Source organism: Artemia franciscana, chromosome 1 (assembly GCF_032884065.1).
Source record: "Artemia franciscana chromosome 1, ASM3288406v1, whole genome shotgun sequence".
In the NCBI taxonomy this organism is placed as follows: domain Eukaryota; kingdom Metazoa; phylum Arthropoda; class Branchiopoda; order Anostraca; family Artemiidae; genus Artemia; species Artemia franciscana.
In genome coordinates this window covers 48,516,880-48,535,719 of record NC_088863.1, presented here as the reverse complement: position 1 = coordinate 48,535,719, position 18,840 = coordinate 48,516,880, and the positions used below count along the sequence as shown (strand labels likewise).

Genomic DNA, 18,840 nt, shown 5'->3' with positions numbered 1-18,840 from the left:
TTACTTTACAAAGTTTTTTGGAAATGTGAAGAAAAACACCTCGACCTTGGCTTTTTTTCTTTTAACCTCTTTCTTTTAACCTTTTCTTTTAACCTTTTTTCTTCAACGTTTTAACGATTCTTTTAACTCATTACCACCTCAACTATCTTTACTGGAAATACTACATAGATAAGTGAAGCTGTGCACTTGATTTAATTCGCACCACGCAAGGAAGACATTAGCTGGAAATTCCTTAATATTCCTAGGAAAATTCCTTAATATTGCATCGGTCCCATGTGTGTCATTAAAAAGCTCTCACTTATTCAATGGATTTAGACAACAAAGACAATATAAAATAACAACAACAAAAATATAGTTTCCAAATGTTTACATGATTTTATACTTTATGTATATTTTGGTATTTTTAAATGAGACAGTAAATGTACAGTGGGGCTCCTCCCTTGCGAGCAGTAAAGAACAAAGATGTGATTTTTTTTTTATTTTAGTCGAGCTATTTTCACAGAAATTCGTGCATTTTAGGAAAACTGTCAAATAGTATTCTAATATTACAATTACTAAATATAACGATTTAGAGATATTTGTCATAGAGATTTATTACCTTATAGAATTTCCACTCTTTTAGCCAGTCGAGAATACCCTTTAGCTGCTTCTCCTGGCTGTGTGTCCTTTCTTGGCTTTCATTGGTGACATCTCTATTTTCCTTGACACCAAAGAAAAATATAGCAGAAAATGTTGCACCTATTGCAACAGCGATAAAAACTATTTTCTGAAAAAAAAAGATTTCGGACAATTTATTTACCTGTTAATGCACAAGCACAAGAACATTCGAGGGTCATTCCATAAGTAGAAAGACAAATTGCTACAGCTCAGAAGCAATTTATTAAATCAATTGAAAACTGTGGCTACTGTTCAACACATAGACCAGCAACATCTATGCACCTATCCTGTCGTAGTTCTAATTTATGTATGTCTCTAGCATAAAATTCTTTTGATTGGCATTGGACTCACTTTTGTACCTGATTTTTAACCTACCTATTGTGAATGTTCTTAAGATCAACAAGTCAGAAACAACCACTATTACAGTGATATGCTCACAAAAAAAGATATCCTTTTGATTTTACTGAAACATTGTGGATTCTTGACTATCGATGTGACTTTTCTCCATGACAATTTGCACCCATATATGTCACTACTAAATCCAGAGACTTTTCAAAACTGGATTGGGAAACTTTTCAAAATCACCCCTTCTACCCTGAGCTGGTCTATCAGACTTTCAATTAGCTGAAGCCCGTCATTTGTAGCGTTGTGGTCTGTCTGGAACGGCCAGGACGGCCACAGAGCCGTCCTGGCCGAGTGGGTTGGTGCGCTGGATTCGGGATCCATTGTCTGAGAGGACGCGGGTTCGAATCCCAGTGTACTCAATTCTTCAGTTTGGGACAGGGGTCAGTGGCGTGACTCCGTAAGCTTAGCCAGAGTCGACCCAGCTCTAAATGGGTATCTGGAGAAATCTGGGGAAGGTAAACAGGAAGGGTGTGCGAAAGCACAGGATGGCTGGCCCCCAGCCCCCCATTGCATTTCCCGGCTGAAGGGCCAAGAAACGGAGATCAGCACCACCGGTACAGACTGTAAAGTTTAATGCCGTATCCTTTGCCTTTTTTTTTGTGGTCTGTCGGTTGCTTGAGAATCAACTCTGTTGGTGTAAAACTGGCTTGGTTGGAAGCATTCCTTTAAGGGCTCTATAAGCCACTGACAAAAGTAAAGAAGGAAAAACAGGGTAGATATATAATATTCTTTCTATATAGTCTTGCTTATAAACTGCTTAATTCTTGACTAATAAACTTTTCAAAACTGGATTGGGAAACCTTTCAAAATTACCCCTTCTATCCTGAGCTGATCTATCAGACTTTCAATTAGCTGGAGCCCTAAAAGAGGCTCTACACAGAAAAAATGTTTGATACAACGACGAAGTTAAAAATCAGGTGCAACAGTGGCTTCAATCTAAAGAATTGGATGCCAGCGACGTACAAAAAATTAAAACAAAGGCGGGACAAGTTTATTAACGTTGCTCAGGACTGTGTTGACTAGTAGGCAAAGTTATGAATTTATTAAGTAAATTGTTTCTACCTACAGTGATTTGACTCGCTACTTATTGAATAGCCTTCGTAAAAAAAAAATGTTGAATTCGTATAAAATGAAGAAAAGAGAATCTCATAAATTTTTTTAAGTTATTACATGATACTTGTTTACTTTTTTTGCAACATTGTCTGTATTATGCATTCTGATTTTCAGCTTTTATTCAAATCTGGCACACAGTTTACATATCACAACCCCATATTAACTACAAAATTGACATTGTCCATAATTTACATTATTGGACTTCTCTATATAAGCAGAGCAACAATATTATGCATTTTGCATTAATTAAAAGTAATAATTGTAATACAGTGCAAAAACTTATTAATAGTTAATAACAAGTTTGACTCGCATATGTACACGATTTGTTTGTTGCTGATATGAAAATGTAGTTTAACTGAGAGAGACAGAAAAATACATACATAGTATCAAAAGGGAGTTTCAGAACGCAATTCTGGTAAAAGGCACAAATTAATAGCAATCAAAACTGATACAGAAATTAGCAGACAGTTTATGCCAATTTTCTTTTAAGACAGCGCAAGGCAAGAAGGATGACTTTTTCAATTGGGACTATGACCATGGACTTAGATTCTTCTTTTTTTCTGGGGGGGGGCGGTAGTTAGTAAATTTATTATGGGAAACTAGTCCTCCTAGTAACCAACATGGTCAGGACAGGGAGAGGTAAAAACCTTGATCCCATTTTAGAGAATACTCAGTTTGTTATTACATGCATTACACTTTTTTGAACACCAGGGAGGGACACCAGCCCCATGGTTTTCACTCAAATGATATCCTGAGAGAGCGGACTAAACTATGTCTTTGATTTAAGAAAATCTCCTCCTTTTTACTGTTTAAATCCCTATAAATAACCAAGCTTGAATGTGCAAGTATCCCGTCCATGTAAGCAGAACCTTGTGCAGAAAAGCATCATTGTTTTAACTAGATTCCAAGTATATCAGAAATAGAATTATATCAGAATTCTAATTATATCACACCTAACGACAAATTCTTTAACGTTGACCATAAGAGAGATTCATATCTGGCAATACTGGATTTTTTCTCGTTTTAATGAAATATGGTTGCTTAAATACATCAAAAGAAAAAAATGTCAAGAGATTACAGTATTCGTAGATTTTTATAAATTGTGTCGATTAATTTATTCAATTTTGCACCATAAAAAAACATTTTACACATAATCCCAGAAATTTTGCAATATTGAGTACACTTCCGTTTCGTTATCCCTACTCTTTGTACCTTCGCCACCTTGAGAAACAAATTATGTGTACGAAATCATTTCTTTTTCATATTTTTTTAAATATTCGACTTGCAATGCTTGACATTTTATCCAGAGAGAAAAATTAGTAAGGAATCGGCTTATAAATCTTTCCATTCGTTTTCACCCTTATGCCAGGGTACGACGATCAATTTGCAGGTCATGTTCCAATGCTTCATAAGGGTTTCTATTTAAATATACTTATTTTAACCTCTTGATTGCAGATAATTTTTATTATCTTCTTTGGAATACTTGATTTGCAAAGCATGCTACATAATTCATAGGGAAGACTCAGTAAAGAATCAGCTGTTAGAAGCTTCCTTTAAACTTCCCAACTACACCAAGCTCTAACGATCGGTTTGCAGGTAATAGTGGTTCAACCCCCAATATTTTATTAGCTTTCAGCTCCCAGCATGCGTACTATGGGTGCGTCACATAAAAAACGGGATTGTGACACCCCTGGGATCCACCCTTTCCAAAGGAGTGGGATATCTTATCAGAAAGAAAGAGAGAGAGAGAGAGAGAGAGAGAGAGAGAGAGAGAAAGAGAGAGAGAGAAAGAAAGAGAGAATTATAATATAGTTACTCTGAACTGATCAACATTTTCTGCTGAGATTGTTGAAGTGGCACTACTTGAAAGTCCAAAAGCCGTCCATGTTATAATGTAGACAGTTATGTTGGATATTACTGTACATGCGTACCTAAATAAAAATACAACATTAAACCCAAGAGTATCAAAGGACACTAAAAATTTGGCTATTAGACACTGTTAATTGATTCAGCTTAAAGCGCATATCATTTTAAGCTGTATTTCTGTATAATATTGTTTCATTAAGAGGAGTGTTGAGCATTCCCCAAAGAACTAAAAAGCTTTACAGGCTTTCTTGTATATTTCAGTTACTTTTCTATAATTTTCAAATGAAATATAGATTTCTAAATTTTGAATTTCGTAAATGTACGAAGTACGAAAAAAAAAACAGCTTGCTGCAGATCGAACGCAACTGAAGGCAACAAAACAATGCATAAATGTATCAGTTTCTACGCTAAATTTGCATCGAGACCCAATTCTTTGACTGCAAGAGGTTCCTGTTGTAGATACAATTTAAAGTGAACGCTACTTAATATCTACTTAATCTGTAGCTTACCTATAAGATGTAATTTCAGTCCTAGCTCTGTCATCCTTGGCAAGAATTGGTATAAGCGTCAAATGCGAAATTTGTACAGCAGCCCATCCAATTTGAAAGATCGTGACGAACGCAGCATAGTATATCAACTGAGCCCACTTATGGCTATCCTGGCAGCCCAGGCATGGCTGGAAAATGAATGGAAAACTAAATAGCACACAGATTGTACCTGCAAAAAAATCAGACCATTATTTTAGACAAAATATATACTAAGCTAGGGAATTTCTAAATTAGCTAAAAAGCACAAGTGCCTTCCTTTCAACTAAAAATATTAAAGTGACAAGTGTCTCTGACTCATTATTTTTGGATAGCATGTAGTCACTATAAGACGCAAAATTGAATAAAAACGTTATTGATAGACACCAAACCGATTCCAAAAAAAATAATATATGTATATTGTGCTGTTTAGCCGATTTAGAAATTCCTTCTGGCCCCCGATTTCACCTCGGGGCCTCAGCACTCGGTAAGTAGCAGGCTTCTATGTATGGATTCTTATTATCGCTTGTCTTCTAGCCGCAAACAATTTGAGACTTTTCTTTGTGTCATGACGTCACCTCAGGTTTTATACAGCCACCCTTTGAAAAATAAGAATTCTTTCTTAAAGTCCTAGCCTGTTTAGATCGTTTTCGTGACCAGTCATTGCTGTTTCTTGTTTTCCAACCACATAATTCATTGTCCATTTTGTTCGTCTTTACCTCAAAAAGTTTTTCCCACGGTTCTTGCTTTGGCAGTTTGGATTCATATATAATCTCATTGAATTTCTTAAGACGTTATAAATAACAAACACATCTTTTCCAGTTTCCAGCCACTGATCACTGTTCAAAATTTCGTTTACAATTCAACGTGATTCTCGCTGTCGGGTTTTACATGCCTTTTTCTACAATTGTCACTTTCACTAATTTTCTAATCATATTTATCTGTGCTTCACTTTCATCAATCAACCCCTTAAACGTTTTAGATTACATTATATTAGAATTGGCGCCTTTGTAAAAATTACGTTTTTTGTTATTAGACGCTTACATTTTTCTTTTGCTTTTGTCATTATGAAAAACATAAAGCCAAACCTCTGTTTTTTTGTTTTGTTTTTTTTTTAACAGAGGCTGATGCAGTATCGAGTTCTTGCCTAACGTGTTTATAAACTCTGATGTCGTTATTTACAGCTATTTTATCGCTTGGAGCTTTTATAGAATGTTAAACGTCGACTTTTACCCCAGCTTCTATTAGTGGGTTCAATTGTAGACCCCACTGAAGCTACATTCACAAAGCACAAAATCTAAGACTATGACAAATAATAATGGCGATAGAATGCAGCCCTGCCTTACACCTGACTGAACAGCAAACCACTCGTTTAGGCCATCCTCCATTTGTGCTGCACACATAATATCAGGTATAGCGCTTTAATTATATTTACAATTTTGATTGAGATCCCATAATGCATTAAAATTTTACACATGGTCTTACGGTGTATTGAGTCAAAGGCCTTGAGAAAGTCTATAAATACTGTGAGCAGTTGAACCTGCCATTCATTAGATTCTTCAAGCAGGAATCTGAGGCTAAATATTAGGTCACAACATGATCTGTTTTGGCGGAATCCATGTTGTTCATCTCTCAGATCTTTCTCCACTTTACTTTGAATTCTTTTGAGAATTCAAAATTATTGTGCCAAAATAATTTGGCACAAAACCTTGCTGTCAGCTCATTGTAAAGCGATTCCCCTTCAATTATCATATTTAGTATTTTCTCATTATTTGAAAAGTTTGACAATTACTGCCTTTGACCATTCACTCGGAACTTTTTCATCATCCCAAAAGTTCAAACATGGGCACTGCTAGGGTGCATCTACATATTTCAACAGTTCTGGGGATATGCCATTCTTGCCAGCTGCCTTTCTGTTTTTCAAAGTCTTTAGAGCCTCTTTTAATTCACTTAGCAAGAGAGGTCCAGAATATATTCCAAGATCAAACAATGTGTCTTCAGGGATATTTAAAGAAGTTGTGGGAGGTACCTGATTTAATACCTTGCTGAAATATTCCATCCAGTGTTGGATTAAGTCATCTGTCTGGGTTAATCAGATGTCTTCTTTGTTTTCAATTGAGTCAAAGAAGCCTTTGAAATACCCGCAAGCTCCTTCATTATAGCGTACACAGTACAAACATCTCCCCGCCTGGCGCCTACTTCAGCCTGATCAACCATAGTTTTGAGGTGCACCCTCTTATCGTTCCTAGTCCATGTTTTGACTTGTTTATTGAGTCACTTATACTGTGCTTTTAGATCATCTAGATATTCTCTAGTGCATGCCATGTTATTCTCATGCCTATCTATGAGAATTTTGACTTCTGCCCTTTGATCAATTATATCCCAGGTACTTTCAGATATCCACTGCTCTTTCTCCTTCCTGTTATATCCCACAACTTCTTGTGATGCCTCTTTTAAAAATTCGACTATCTTTTCCCATTGATTATCAATTGACAACTCGTCCCTTAGCATGGAAAACTTATTTGACAAAGTAGATGTATGCTTATGTAATACATATGGGTCCTGCAGTTTACTCAAATTAAATGTTTTTACTGACTGTTGGGGCATGAAAAGATGTATCTGTAATATCTCAAGAGCAGCTAAGAATATTTAGTTGAGACTTATAAGGAGTACTGGATTAAATGGGAAGACACAATGAACATTGAGAATGCAAGGAGTAGGCTATCTGCAATATAACAGGGACAGCTAAGAATAATTAGTTAGAACTCCCAGGGAATGCTAAACTAAACCAAAAGACACTACTTGCATCTAGGCTGTGAAAAGGATGTATCTTAAATATCTCAAAATTACTAAGGTTTTCAAGTTGAAATTTTTAAAGAATGTAGAAATAAATCAAAAGACTGGCTTTTAGCTGTAACATTAAGGAAAACTGGAGGAAAGTTAAACTAAACTAGTAGACATATGTTCATCATTGTTGTCAAAAAGGGAGCATATACAATATCTCAGACACGAAATATTTTATCTCTTGAAATATGAGACACGACATATTTGTAAATTAACAGTTTAGAGGACCTGCTGAAACTTTGACTGAATATTAGGGGGAAGGGAGTTAAGTTGATTTTAAGTAAGTAAAATCACAGGAAGCTCATCAAGTATAAAAAAAATGTAGCAATAAAAATCTGGTTGTTTTGATTCTTAGTGCAAACAATTCTTTGTATGTTAGTTTACCTAATGCAGGTCGAGGCAATGAAGACACCTCAATTAAGTTTCAGAATCAAGGAAACCTTGACTGGAAATAAATCACAAATCTTTTAACAAATGAGCTCAAAATGCATTTACTTGAAGAAACAAGGAGTTAAAACTAAAGATAACAAAATATGCCTCTTTAGTAACAAGGTCAATCAATATTGCTCTATATTCACAATTGTAACAGGATGGTTGCCAAGATGATTTCAGCCCTAAAGAAGGGGAATTATTATGAATATTTTCAATCTATTTATTAGAAGAATATTCCCCATGTTTATCCATCTAAAGTTTTATACATAAAACCATGATCAAAATTTCTGGTAAAATGTTGTCCAAATAAAAATATTAAGCCCAGATCTTAATTCTTAATATTAAAAAAAAAATCTTACAAATATTCCTCTTATACACCAATCAAAAATGAAGTCAATTAAAAAGAAACAGAAACTAATATTTTTAAAATCTAAAAAAAAATGAAAGAAAAGTAAAGAGCTAAACCTAACACAAGAGGAAAGAAAGTCGAATTGTAATTTAAATGTAAAATAAGCAGAAATCACTATCAATGATTAAATGAGATGTAACACAAATAAAAACTACAGTGAATAATTAATTTAAACTTAAAATAAAACATATTATTTGAAACCAGAGTAGGGCTTATGACCCTACAGTCAAACCAGCACTGGCAATTTTCTGAACAAACACATTATGTACAACCTGCCATATCTATGAGTAGCCTATCTGGTGGTCTCTTGATTGCTGTAAGGAATAGGTTTTGGAGTATTTTACTTGAGCTTTCAGATTTTTTTCTGGCTGCTAATTTGGGGAAATTTGTTGTTATTTGTGTTTATTTACCAACAAATTACTTATTATCTGTTACTTATTTACCATCAAATTACTCATTATGGCCAAAGCATGTTCTTTTATGTGTTTTGTCCACATATTTTCTTGAAGGGTTCCTAATATAGATTTTGCATTGACTAATGTATCTGAGTTACAGTCTCAGCTGGTGGTCATCTCCGATGAACTTGTTTCAAGTGATCATTCTCATCTGGAGCTACTAGTCCCTTTTGACCCTTCATCCTTGCCTACTAACCCTGTGCCCAAATTGGTTTTAAAAACTGAATTGGAATTACACAAATCTACATAATTATCAGCTTACTCTTGATTCACAACTAGAGAAAATTAAAGTTCCCTTCCATCTTCTAGCTACTTCTCCTTCATCTGATCTCCTACTCCTTGAGCTTTATCTGGCCCAGATAGTTCATGTGATACAAATCACAGATGCTGCTTCTGTTCCCCTTGAAAGAATCAGGAGGGGTACTAGGAAAATATGCTGGTCTATGTATCCAGGCCTTAAAGAGGCAAAAGTATGTCACTGTTTTTGGTGTAATGTGTGGATTGGGGCTGATAAACTGCAGTCTGGGGTGCTTTTCCATCTTACAAAGTTTATGAAAAATAAATTTTGCCAGCTTGTCCATTTGTGGAAATCACTAGACTCTATCTAATCACTAGACTATCATCTGATCTCAGTAATACCCCTTCCCATTTAAGGCACTACAAGTCTAAATTGACATTCTTTCTAACCTTTTCTCCAGATATTATTTCAATAGACAATTAGATCAAACATTTTTCTAAAGATTTTGCAACCAGCCCTCCTCCTCAAGATACCATCTTTAAATCAAAACTATAAGCACATTTTCATGATTTAAATGCCTATAGGAATTTTATTTTAGTTTCACCTTCTGATATGGAAAACTGGATACAACTTCTAAAATCTGGCAAGTCTGTGGGTCTTGATGGAATCATGTCGAATCACTTGAAGTATGGCTCTTCCAAGGATTTATCACATCTTTCTTTATCTGTTTCAAGCTGCTTTTTCTCAGAATTATGTACTAAAGTCACTTTGTGAGGGCCTAAGTTCTTGCATTCCAAAATGAGGTAAAGACCCTTCTGTTTTCTCTTCCTACAGGCCTATTAAAGTTTGTTTGATTCTTGGGAAGCTTTTAGAAAAAGTTATCTTTGACCAGGTTTAGGATTGAGCAAATATGTGGGACAGTCAGTTCGGGTTCCAAAGGGGTTTTTGTTTATTCACAATGCTCACAGAACACTTCTTTCAAGTCTTCATCAATATGAGTACTCCAAGAAAGAATTATTTGCTTGTGTAATCAATATATAATGGAGCATTTGACTCCATATTGCACTCCCTGTCCATTTTATCTCTCTTGAAATCCAGGGTGAATCTGTTCATTTACAAGTCCCTTTGGTCATGGTATAAAAATTCTACCACTTGAATCAGAGTTGGCCATTTAATTTCAAGCAAGGTACCCATATGGAGATTGCTTAAACAGGGGTCAGTGATTAGTCCTATGATTTTCATTGTAGGTCTTAGCTCAGCTACAACAATTTTGCATCCTTTGGTTGCTCTAGATAGCCTTGATACCAGTCACATTTTGTAGGCTGATGACCTTCCAATATTAGATGAGAATCTATCTGGGTTTGCAGGAAGCTGTGACCTCAATTTCTAGGCATTTAAATTCCACAGGGTTAACTGTTCCACTCTCCAAAACTAAGTTTTTAATCTTCAGTATAAATAAACAGATTAGAGGTCCTCTTTATATTAATATAGATGGAACTGTAGTTCCAGAAGAAAACTCTTTGGTATATCTTGGCCTTCATTATGGCAAAACTCTTTGTGATTAGAAAATGCCTTTTAATCCATAGCCTGAAAGAAAAAAATCAGAAAGACATATGGAGGACTTGCCTGGGTCAGAGGTTGGTTCAACCAACATATACTAGGCCACCTCTAAAATGCTTTCTTTAGCCTAGATATTTTCTTTTTGGCTCCAGTGTTGTATTTTTTCTTCAGTTGAGAAAAAGATCCATTAATTCAGAGTATTTGGCCTAGATATTAATGCTTTAATCACTTTAAATTGCCAAAGAAAGCATTAATGCTTTCTTTGACCTAGATGTTTTCTTTTTGGCTCCAGTGTTGTATTTTTTCTTCAGTTGAGAAAAAGATCCATTAATTCAGTGTATTTTACATTTGCCATTTTTTTATGATTACTTCCTTAGTATAGGAATAGCAAAATGGCAATAGTATTTAGTATTTTTAATATACGTTATAAAATGAAAGGTGTTCATAACCATTTTCTCATAGGAATAGTAGAACACCTAACCTTCCAATGGTATTGTTAATTAGCTAGGTCCATCACTTGTCATGTCCTTAATGTTTTTATAGTATATTTAATAGTGTTTTGAACTGTTTATATTTCTTACTCTTTTTATGAACAAAAGGGGAATTAAGTCATTGAGTAAAAAACTAGTATGAAATTGACTATGATCATGTAAAACTCAAACCTTGACATCCTGTTATCAAACATAAATTGAGAAGAATTGTGTATATTAATGAATATCAAGAAATCTAAGCTATGTATCAATATGATGATTATAAAATTATTTAAGGTCAAATAATTGAAAATATTGGTTTATTGACTTACCTAGAAGGACCTCTTTTTGGAAATACCAATTATCCTATCTTAATATATATATCCTTTCAGTATTATAGTTTTACTTACATATTAACAAAAGCTCATTGTCTTCTGATTCCAAAAAAGTAACTTTTATTACTTGTTTTTATTCTAAAAAACACAAATATTAAATAGGTCTATAATTTTTTCTGAGAGCATATTTTGAATTTATGATAACAAATAATTGGTGAAAATTTTAACAAGAAGGCAGATAAACATGGGGATCTTGTTAATATGTGGACATTGCATCATACAGTGGTACAATAGGGTCAGTCTAAAAACCTGTCTATTTTTCAGAATACTGAAGAAATGTTATTTTTCCCAAAAGAAGTATTTTACCCAGTGGATGACTTTATTCATACTTGCAATATAATAGCCTAGATTTAATAGAATGAGGTATAGAAAGTTATATGAATGACTTTATTAATGTTTACTCTATAGCAAATTGGGCATTAAAAGTCAAAAGCATGATACTTTCTTTTGTTTAACTTTATACTGCTTTTCATATAGCAGTAAATGATAATATTTAATCCTTAGTATACAAAGGATCAATGGCTAGGCCTATTAAAGTCAAATGTTGCAAACCTGTATGGAGCCAAATCCAACAAACCTATTCAAGGCTATTTTTCACTAGGCTATTTCAATTGTCTAAGCCCCTTAACCAGAATTTTGCCATATACTTAGGTTTACCTTTTAAGCCTATGAGTCAAGACTCATGTGCCATAGGGCCAGTCCCTTCTCATCTTTACAAGTACCTCATATTTTATACATACCAAACAAATACCATCCTTTACATCTATTTTCAGTACAAATAAATGAAAACTTGCTCCCAATTTGTATTCCCACAAATGGTGTTGCCACTCCATCCACAATTTGTCCTATCAATAAAATAACTCCAGGTAAACTGTCACTAAACTCTAAAACATAATGAAAGTACACAAGAAGATAGGTAAACCACATAGAAGCACACAGATCGTTCAGAATATGTCCTAGAGAATAACAGAGTTTCTCCCTCCATGATAAGGAGAAACCATTAATAATGGGAGGATAACTGGACATGGTTTTGACTTTTGAATTTAAGCAAACATTGTTAGAGTTCAAAGAATATGTTACCTAAATTGCCGGAACAAATCCAAATATGGATTACAGCCAAATCCACATGCTTTCGCTACATTACAGGTCGTAGAACCTTGCAGGAAGAGCGGGATATGATGTGTAATGTTTATAAATAAAAAAGGGTAAATATTTCACAGTTTGCATAATTAGCTTACCAATAAAGTGAACATACCACTTAATGCCTTTTTTACATTCTTTACAAATATAATAATTGCTTCTATCGCAAATTCAAATTTAAACACTTTTTAGTTCTTAAAAATGACGAATTTTCAATAAAAGCATGAGTTGTGGGTCGTTTTCGACAAAATAATACAATGTTTTTAGTGCCAAGAGCATTTATAATTAAGTTAGGTCAGGCTAGGTCAAAAAGTGCTTGAATTTGAATTTGCGATAGACGCGATGATTATATTCGTAAAGAGCATAAAAAAGGCATTCAGTGGTATGTTCACTTTATTGGTAATTCAATTATATGAATTATGATATATTTACCTTAAGAAGTATATGTCTGTCTATCTAAAGTAATATTTGTATCTGCGTTAAAATAGAAAAAAGATAGAAGGTCGATTCACCAAAATTTTGCGGTCAGACTTCGTAAATGAAATTTTTGAATAGCATGAACTGCAAAAACTAGTAAGACAGCTAACAACTCTTTTTTTTTACTTCTATGGAAATTACCAAGTCCGGGTGAAGCTGGACAAGTGACATCAAGAGCCATGCCCAGTGAGCCAAATTATAATCTATCACATTCATTAGCATCAATAGCCTCCATATTTTAATGATCCCCGTGTAAATTTTACAAGAAAGTGTTTTGTTGCTCTCATGTTGTAGTTTTTATTAATTTAGTTATCTCAATTGGTAGACTTTATTTTGATACCTTAATTTTTTTTGTACTATGTTTCTTATGCCGAAGTAGTTCTAAAACTTAGCTCACTAAAGTACGTATTGAAAGGACTTTACCTCTAAGTTTGGCTACTTTAAATAACAAACTTTTAAAAAATTATAATTTGCTTAACAAAATAATACTACGTCTAACATTAGCTATTAAATTAAACAAAGTTTTAGAAAATACGAAAAATTAGACTTTGGGCCAGAAAAATACTATAAATAATCATTATGTATTTCACTTTTACAAATAAGAAGGCGTTATTAGTACAAAGTGAACCCTACGGCTTTTTCAACAACTTTACTAATTAATAAACTCATTAATTCAGCAAAAAACAAGCCAAAGTATTTAAAGAAAAGGAGAATAGAAATAAACTGCTACAAATACTGAGAAGCTGGACGAAAAATGGATCCAAAACTTCGAAACAAAAAAAATTGCAGATAAAATCATTAATTCAGCAGATGGGAGAAATTGAGTTAATCAACTTCATTATTTTGCTTTTCTATTTGTAGGTGGACGGCGACATCAGTCCAAACAACATTAAGTTTGATAGTGATTTACTCACTCTTGTATTCAGGAGGTAGATGAAGCAAATATTTCGTAAATACATTTATATTGGCCTAATTTTGTTCTGGTCCATACTAGTGAAAAGTTGAAGATGCTAGTGAAGAAAGAGTAACAGCAATTTTTAGTCTGGCTTGAAAACGCTGGTTAGATTTGAATTTTCTCAACACAATAGAACCATAAGATGCTAAAATTTACTATTTAAGTAAGTCAAAAAGATGTTTAATGCTATTGCTACTACTAATAACTCACTGCAGCGCCAGGCCACCCGAGGCCAACATAGCTATGTACGGTTCTTCTCCTACAATATTTATTCATCGCCCCCTTCTTTACGCCCTTCCGGGAAGCTCCCATTTGCCTCAAATCTTTTCTTAGAACATCCTACGACCCCTACTAGGGACGACCTACTTTGCATTTGGCTCTAGACGGTTGGCCAGAAAGGACAATCTTTTGGAATGTGTCAGCGTTCATCCATAGAGGAGCCACCAGGCCACCCGAGGCCATCATAGCTATGTACGGTTCTTCTCCTACAATATTTATTCATCGCCAGCTCTTTACGCCCTTCCGGGAAGATCCCATTTGCCTCAAAACTTTTTTTAGGACATCCTACCACCCCGACCAGGGACGACCTACTTTGCATTTGGCTCTAGATGGTTGGCCAGAAAGGACAATCTTTTGGAATGTGTCATACTTCATCCACAGAAGATGTCCCAGCCATCTCAGCCTTTCTCTCATTTTAGCCTTAGAAAGGGGGATTTAACCATACTTCTCGCACTTTTTACTGTTTGAGATAAGGTCAGTCATTTTGGTACCCAAAACAATCCTTAGGCAATTTCTCTAGAAACAAACTAGCAAATGTTCTTCCATTTTTACAACACCCATGCTTCAAAACACAGCTTCACCTCTGTCATCACTGTATCTCCCAGTATTATATTCTTTGTTTGTAGACTTATCTTCCTTTTCTTCATAGCTTTTTCGCATGTTAAGCCTTGGATATTATTCACTTGTTTACGACTGGAAACTGTATAGGTTATAAATATACTGTTATACCTACAAAACTGCAGCAATCTGTAGCCATTACAGTTTTCTTTTCCTACACCATATTTGCCTAAAATAGGACACTTTCTATCCCTATTGCAACCGATATGGGCGTTGAAATCTCAAAATAAAAACACAATAGTTAAACCTTGAATCCTTCCTATTTGTTCCTATAGCTGTAGTTAAAATTTATCTGAGCCACAGTCTATTCTACAGGAAAATATACTACTAATACTGAAACCATTCACTTTTAGTCTTAAAATGAGTCATTAGTATTTTATTATTAATACCTTCCCAACGTAAACAAATTAGACTTAGTAGGTTCAGTATTTTACATGAGCCCTACTTCCTGTCTATGTACCCATTCCTTCATTTTTGAGTAAAAATATTCTATATCGCCTAATTTCATGTTTCCTAGCTCTGAAATATCAATATCTGAAGCTTCTATTAAGCCCAATTGAAAGCATCTAAATTTGTTAGACAAAATACCAATAATTAGTTAGACAAATTAGTTAGACAATAACAAAATCTGGTAGAATTTGGCAGAATAGTATAGGTAGGTCTATTTTTTAAATAGTCTTTTGGCACATTTTGTTGGACGTTAGATGCCAAGCAAGCGCATCGGGTGTAGTTAGACTTCTCACTTGACTGGCATCTGGGTAGACACGTTACTTCAGCTTCTATTTTGACTTGAATTGCTGCTGAATTGCCTTCAATGCATTAATTGTTTTAAAATATGTCTGCTAACTAGAAATGCCGTTGGAAAGTCTGAGGTTTAAAAGCTATTTGATTTAGGAGATTGGATTCAACTGATCGAGTCAACTCACACTATCAACTTGAACGCTATTACTTTCATTCAGATAAGTTAATAACCTTATACTTTCCTCAAATAGGATTTTGCAAGGGATTCTAATATTTTTATTAAAGTACCTTCCATTGCTAAAACAGGAAGCTTTTCTTTTGAAACTGGATTTGGTTGCTTTAATTCCTTGTAAACCAAATTCACAACACTGAAGGGTTTGACCCGGGGTATTTTTTTTTTATCAACACAACGAGTTCCCGTGTGAAAAATTAAAATTTTTAGAAATCAATTTGAATTTTTTTAAAAATTCGTAAGATCACACAGATCTGAAAAAAACGAAAGTCAGAAGCATGGCACTTTTGAATTAACTATTATGTTTTAAAGGTCACGGATTTTGAATATGACTTTCATAGCATTCCAAAGACCGAAGTTCAGGACAGTAATAATACTATGCTGAACATTTTGAAGATGCCATGGCTATTGTTTGTCACCTTAGACATGCTGATTTCTTCTTAACTATGACTTGTAATTCTGATTAGCAAGAAATTAAAGAATCTGCACGAATTATATCGGATGAGAATGAACTTATTATAGAGCAGTCAACTCAGGATCGTCTCGATCTCGAAACAAAAATTTGATGAAATAATCAATAATTTATTCATTGAATTCATACAAAAACCAATATTTGGAAAGGTGGCAGCATGTGTCCATACAATTGAAATTCCAAAACGTAGACTAGCACATATGCATTTGCTATTCATCATAAGTCCTGCCATAACTTATGATCAAACTGTCCTGGTGATTGAATTTATAATCTAGTCAAAATCGATGATCTAATCTCAGCTGAAATTCCAAACAAAGACAACCCTTTATTAAGAGTATTAGTATTCTCGTGGAAGATTCAAAATCCGTGCGGGAAGTAAAAACCAAGAGTCAGTTATATGATTAATAAAAATTGAAACTTTCAGTGCCACTTCAGTTTCATGATACAATAAAATTTAGTTTCATCTCTCGCGGATGATGAAAAACGAAAGTATTGCTGTCATTATAACCCTAAAATGGACGAAAGGAATTAAGAAGAATTTTTACATGGCCTTTCTGTTTATCAAAAGGACTCAAATTATCATCAAAATACATGTGATAATCGCCATGTCACCATATGAAATTCCACATTAATTTTTAATAAATTCCCAGGATAGGTCTGAGACAGTAATTATTCAAATACATCTACAAAGGACATGATTTTACTTCATTAGGATTGTCGAAAATCAACAATGTTTGATTTATAATGAAGCAGACACCTATGTAAAAGGACGCAGCATTACATCAAATAAAGCATTTCGGTGACTATTTGGTCACGATACCCCAAGAAAAGTCAAAGGGTTCAATGTTAGAATATTCATTTAACTGGATAATACTGAATGCAAGATATCAGCCAAGCTCGATTTGATTTGGTAAGTGGACAACAAGGTTCAATGTTAAAAGCCCTTTTTTACATGACCAGGTGTTGAAACAAATGCAAACAAACCAGAAAACTTTACCATTATCGGGAAATGTCTGAAAAAGGGAAAAAGGTACATGAAAATCTGAGATCCAGTTATTGTGAGTTATTGGTGAAATTTACAACGTAAATGATGTGTCTCATCTAGGGTGCTTCCATTTAAAAAGCACTTTTCTATCACACGATGGATGCAACAAGTTTTAGAAGATCTCCATACTGTGAATCAAGCTTGTTATACGACATAAAAAACAAGCCTTTATAGCTCATGGCCGCGGATTCGACTATAAACAATTGATATATGACCTAGAAAAGTCAAAAGTGTCCAAAACACCTTCTGCAATGCGAATACTCTTCGTTCAGGTTCTTGTTTACCGGATATCCTGCAGATATGAAAGGTTTTTGGGCAAGAATTAAGTATTAATTGGTATTATTAGCAATTACAATAAGCAGTAGTTAGTATTGCAATCAAACGTACTTATTAAATTATTGCATCAAAGTTAAATACGATGGTAATAGAAGGACGAAAGTCGATTTGCCACCTCATGACTTCACACTTAAGAATAACGTTATAATTATAATAGTGCGTCATTTGAGAATCACATAAATAGAAACCTGCTGCGTGCTTAGAGCTAGGGACAGAGCAAAGTTCGGTCTCTGGTGATCTTTATTCAAAATATAAAAAAAAGTCCTTGGCTTCATGAAATTTTGCGAATTGGAGCAGGGGCATAAGCCCAAATGACCCATTTCCTAACTTCACTCATACATATCTAAAATCCTTGTATTGCTTTGGTATCTAAGAGGTCTAACATGTCCATCTTTCTATTTCAGTAATTCTATGAAGCCTCTTTTATCGAAACACAAACAAAAGAGTGGTTTCCCTCATGAAAGTAAATTATAAATTAAAGCTTAAAACAAAAAAAAATTATTATTCCTTGGAATACCGGACATTTAACTATAAAATTAGCACAGATGCTCTGATCTGACTAATAATATTCCCATGAGAGACGTGTACTATATCCGATAATTTAGGCAGCAAATGAATTAAGGTCAATAGTTTGATTAATGTGGGGAACGTGCTTCTGCGTATTCTTCTCTAATACTTTACTTACATATAAAGAAACCACCCGTTCTATTAATGACTTGTTTCTTTTACTATGGCTTTAAAGTTATAGTTATTTATGACAAATATTTTGCCAGACAAACTAAAACAGTTGCAAGAATTATGGCCAAATGCATGGGCAAGGATACATTTTAGTGGGAAAACAAATGAAAAAAGAGGCCAATTGTAAGAAATATAATAATATGTTCTGATTTTGTGACAGAGTGAGCTTTGAATCCAAAGATATTACGGTGTACATGTTTCTGATGGCGGGTATGGCAGTAAACTGGATATACGAAGAATTATACGACACAGAACTGCATACAATTCTGAACTGACCAAATTGGATATGAGACAGATGGGGAGGAGCTACAGCAGATAGAGGTCATTTCTTGATAACAATTGATTTAAACCCTTTTATAAGAATGGCACGTATGGCTGAAGATTTGATAAATCACTATATTAAGTGATTTTGAAATTACATTAAAATTCTTGTTATTAC

General features: G+C 34.2%; 1 protein-coding gene across 2 annotated transcripts in view; it reads right to left on the bottom strand.

Annotated features, from left to right (window-relative positions):
- The window catches only part of LOC136030908 (major facilitator superfamily domain-containing protein 12-like), a 50,568-nt gene extending 38,161 nt beyond the window's left edge, over positions 1 to 12,407 (bottom strand). Inside the window, exons 1-4 of one of the 2 annotated variants that reach the window (XM_065710008.1) lie at positions 12,109 to 12,407; positions 4,551 to 4,758; positions 3,992 to 4,106; positions 599 to 766 (exon numbers count right to left, since the gene is read on the bottom strand). In XM_065710008.1, coding sequence (XP_065566080.1) covers positions 599 to 766; positions 3,992 to 4,106; positions 4,551 to 4,758; positions 12,109 to 12,394 — 777 coding nt within the window. In that variant the 5' untranslated portion in view covers positions 12,395 to 12,407. The remainder of the gene's footprint in view (positions 1 to 598; positions 767 to 3,991; positions 4,107 to 4,550; positions 4,759 to 12,108) is intronic. The other variant, XM_065710018.1, reaches the window with a different exon arrangement.
- Positions 12,408 to 18,840: the final 6,433 nt, after the last annotated feature.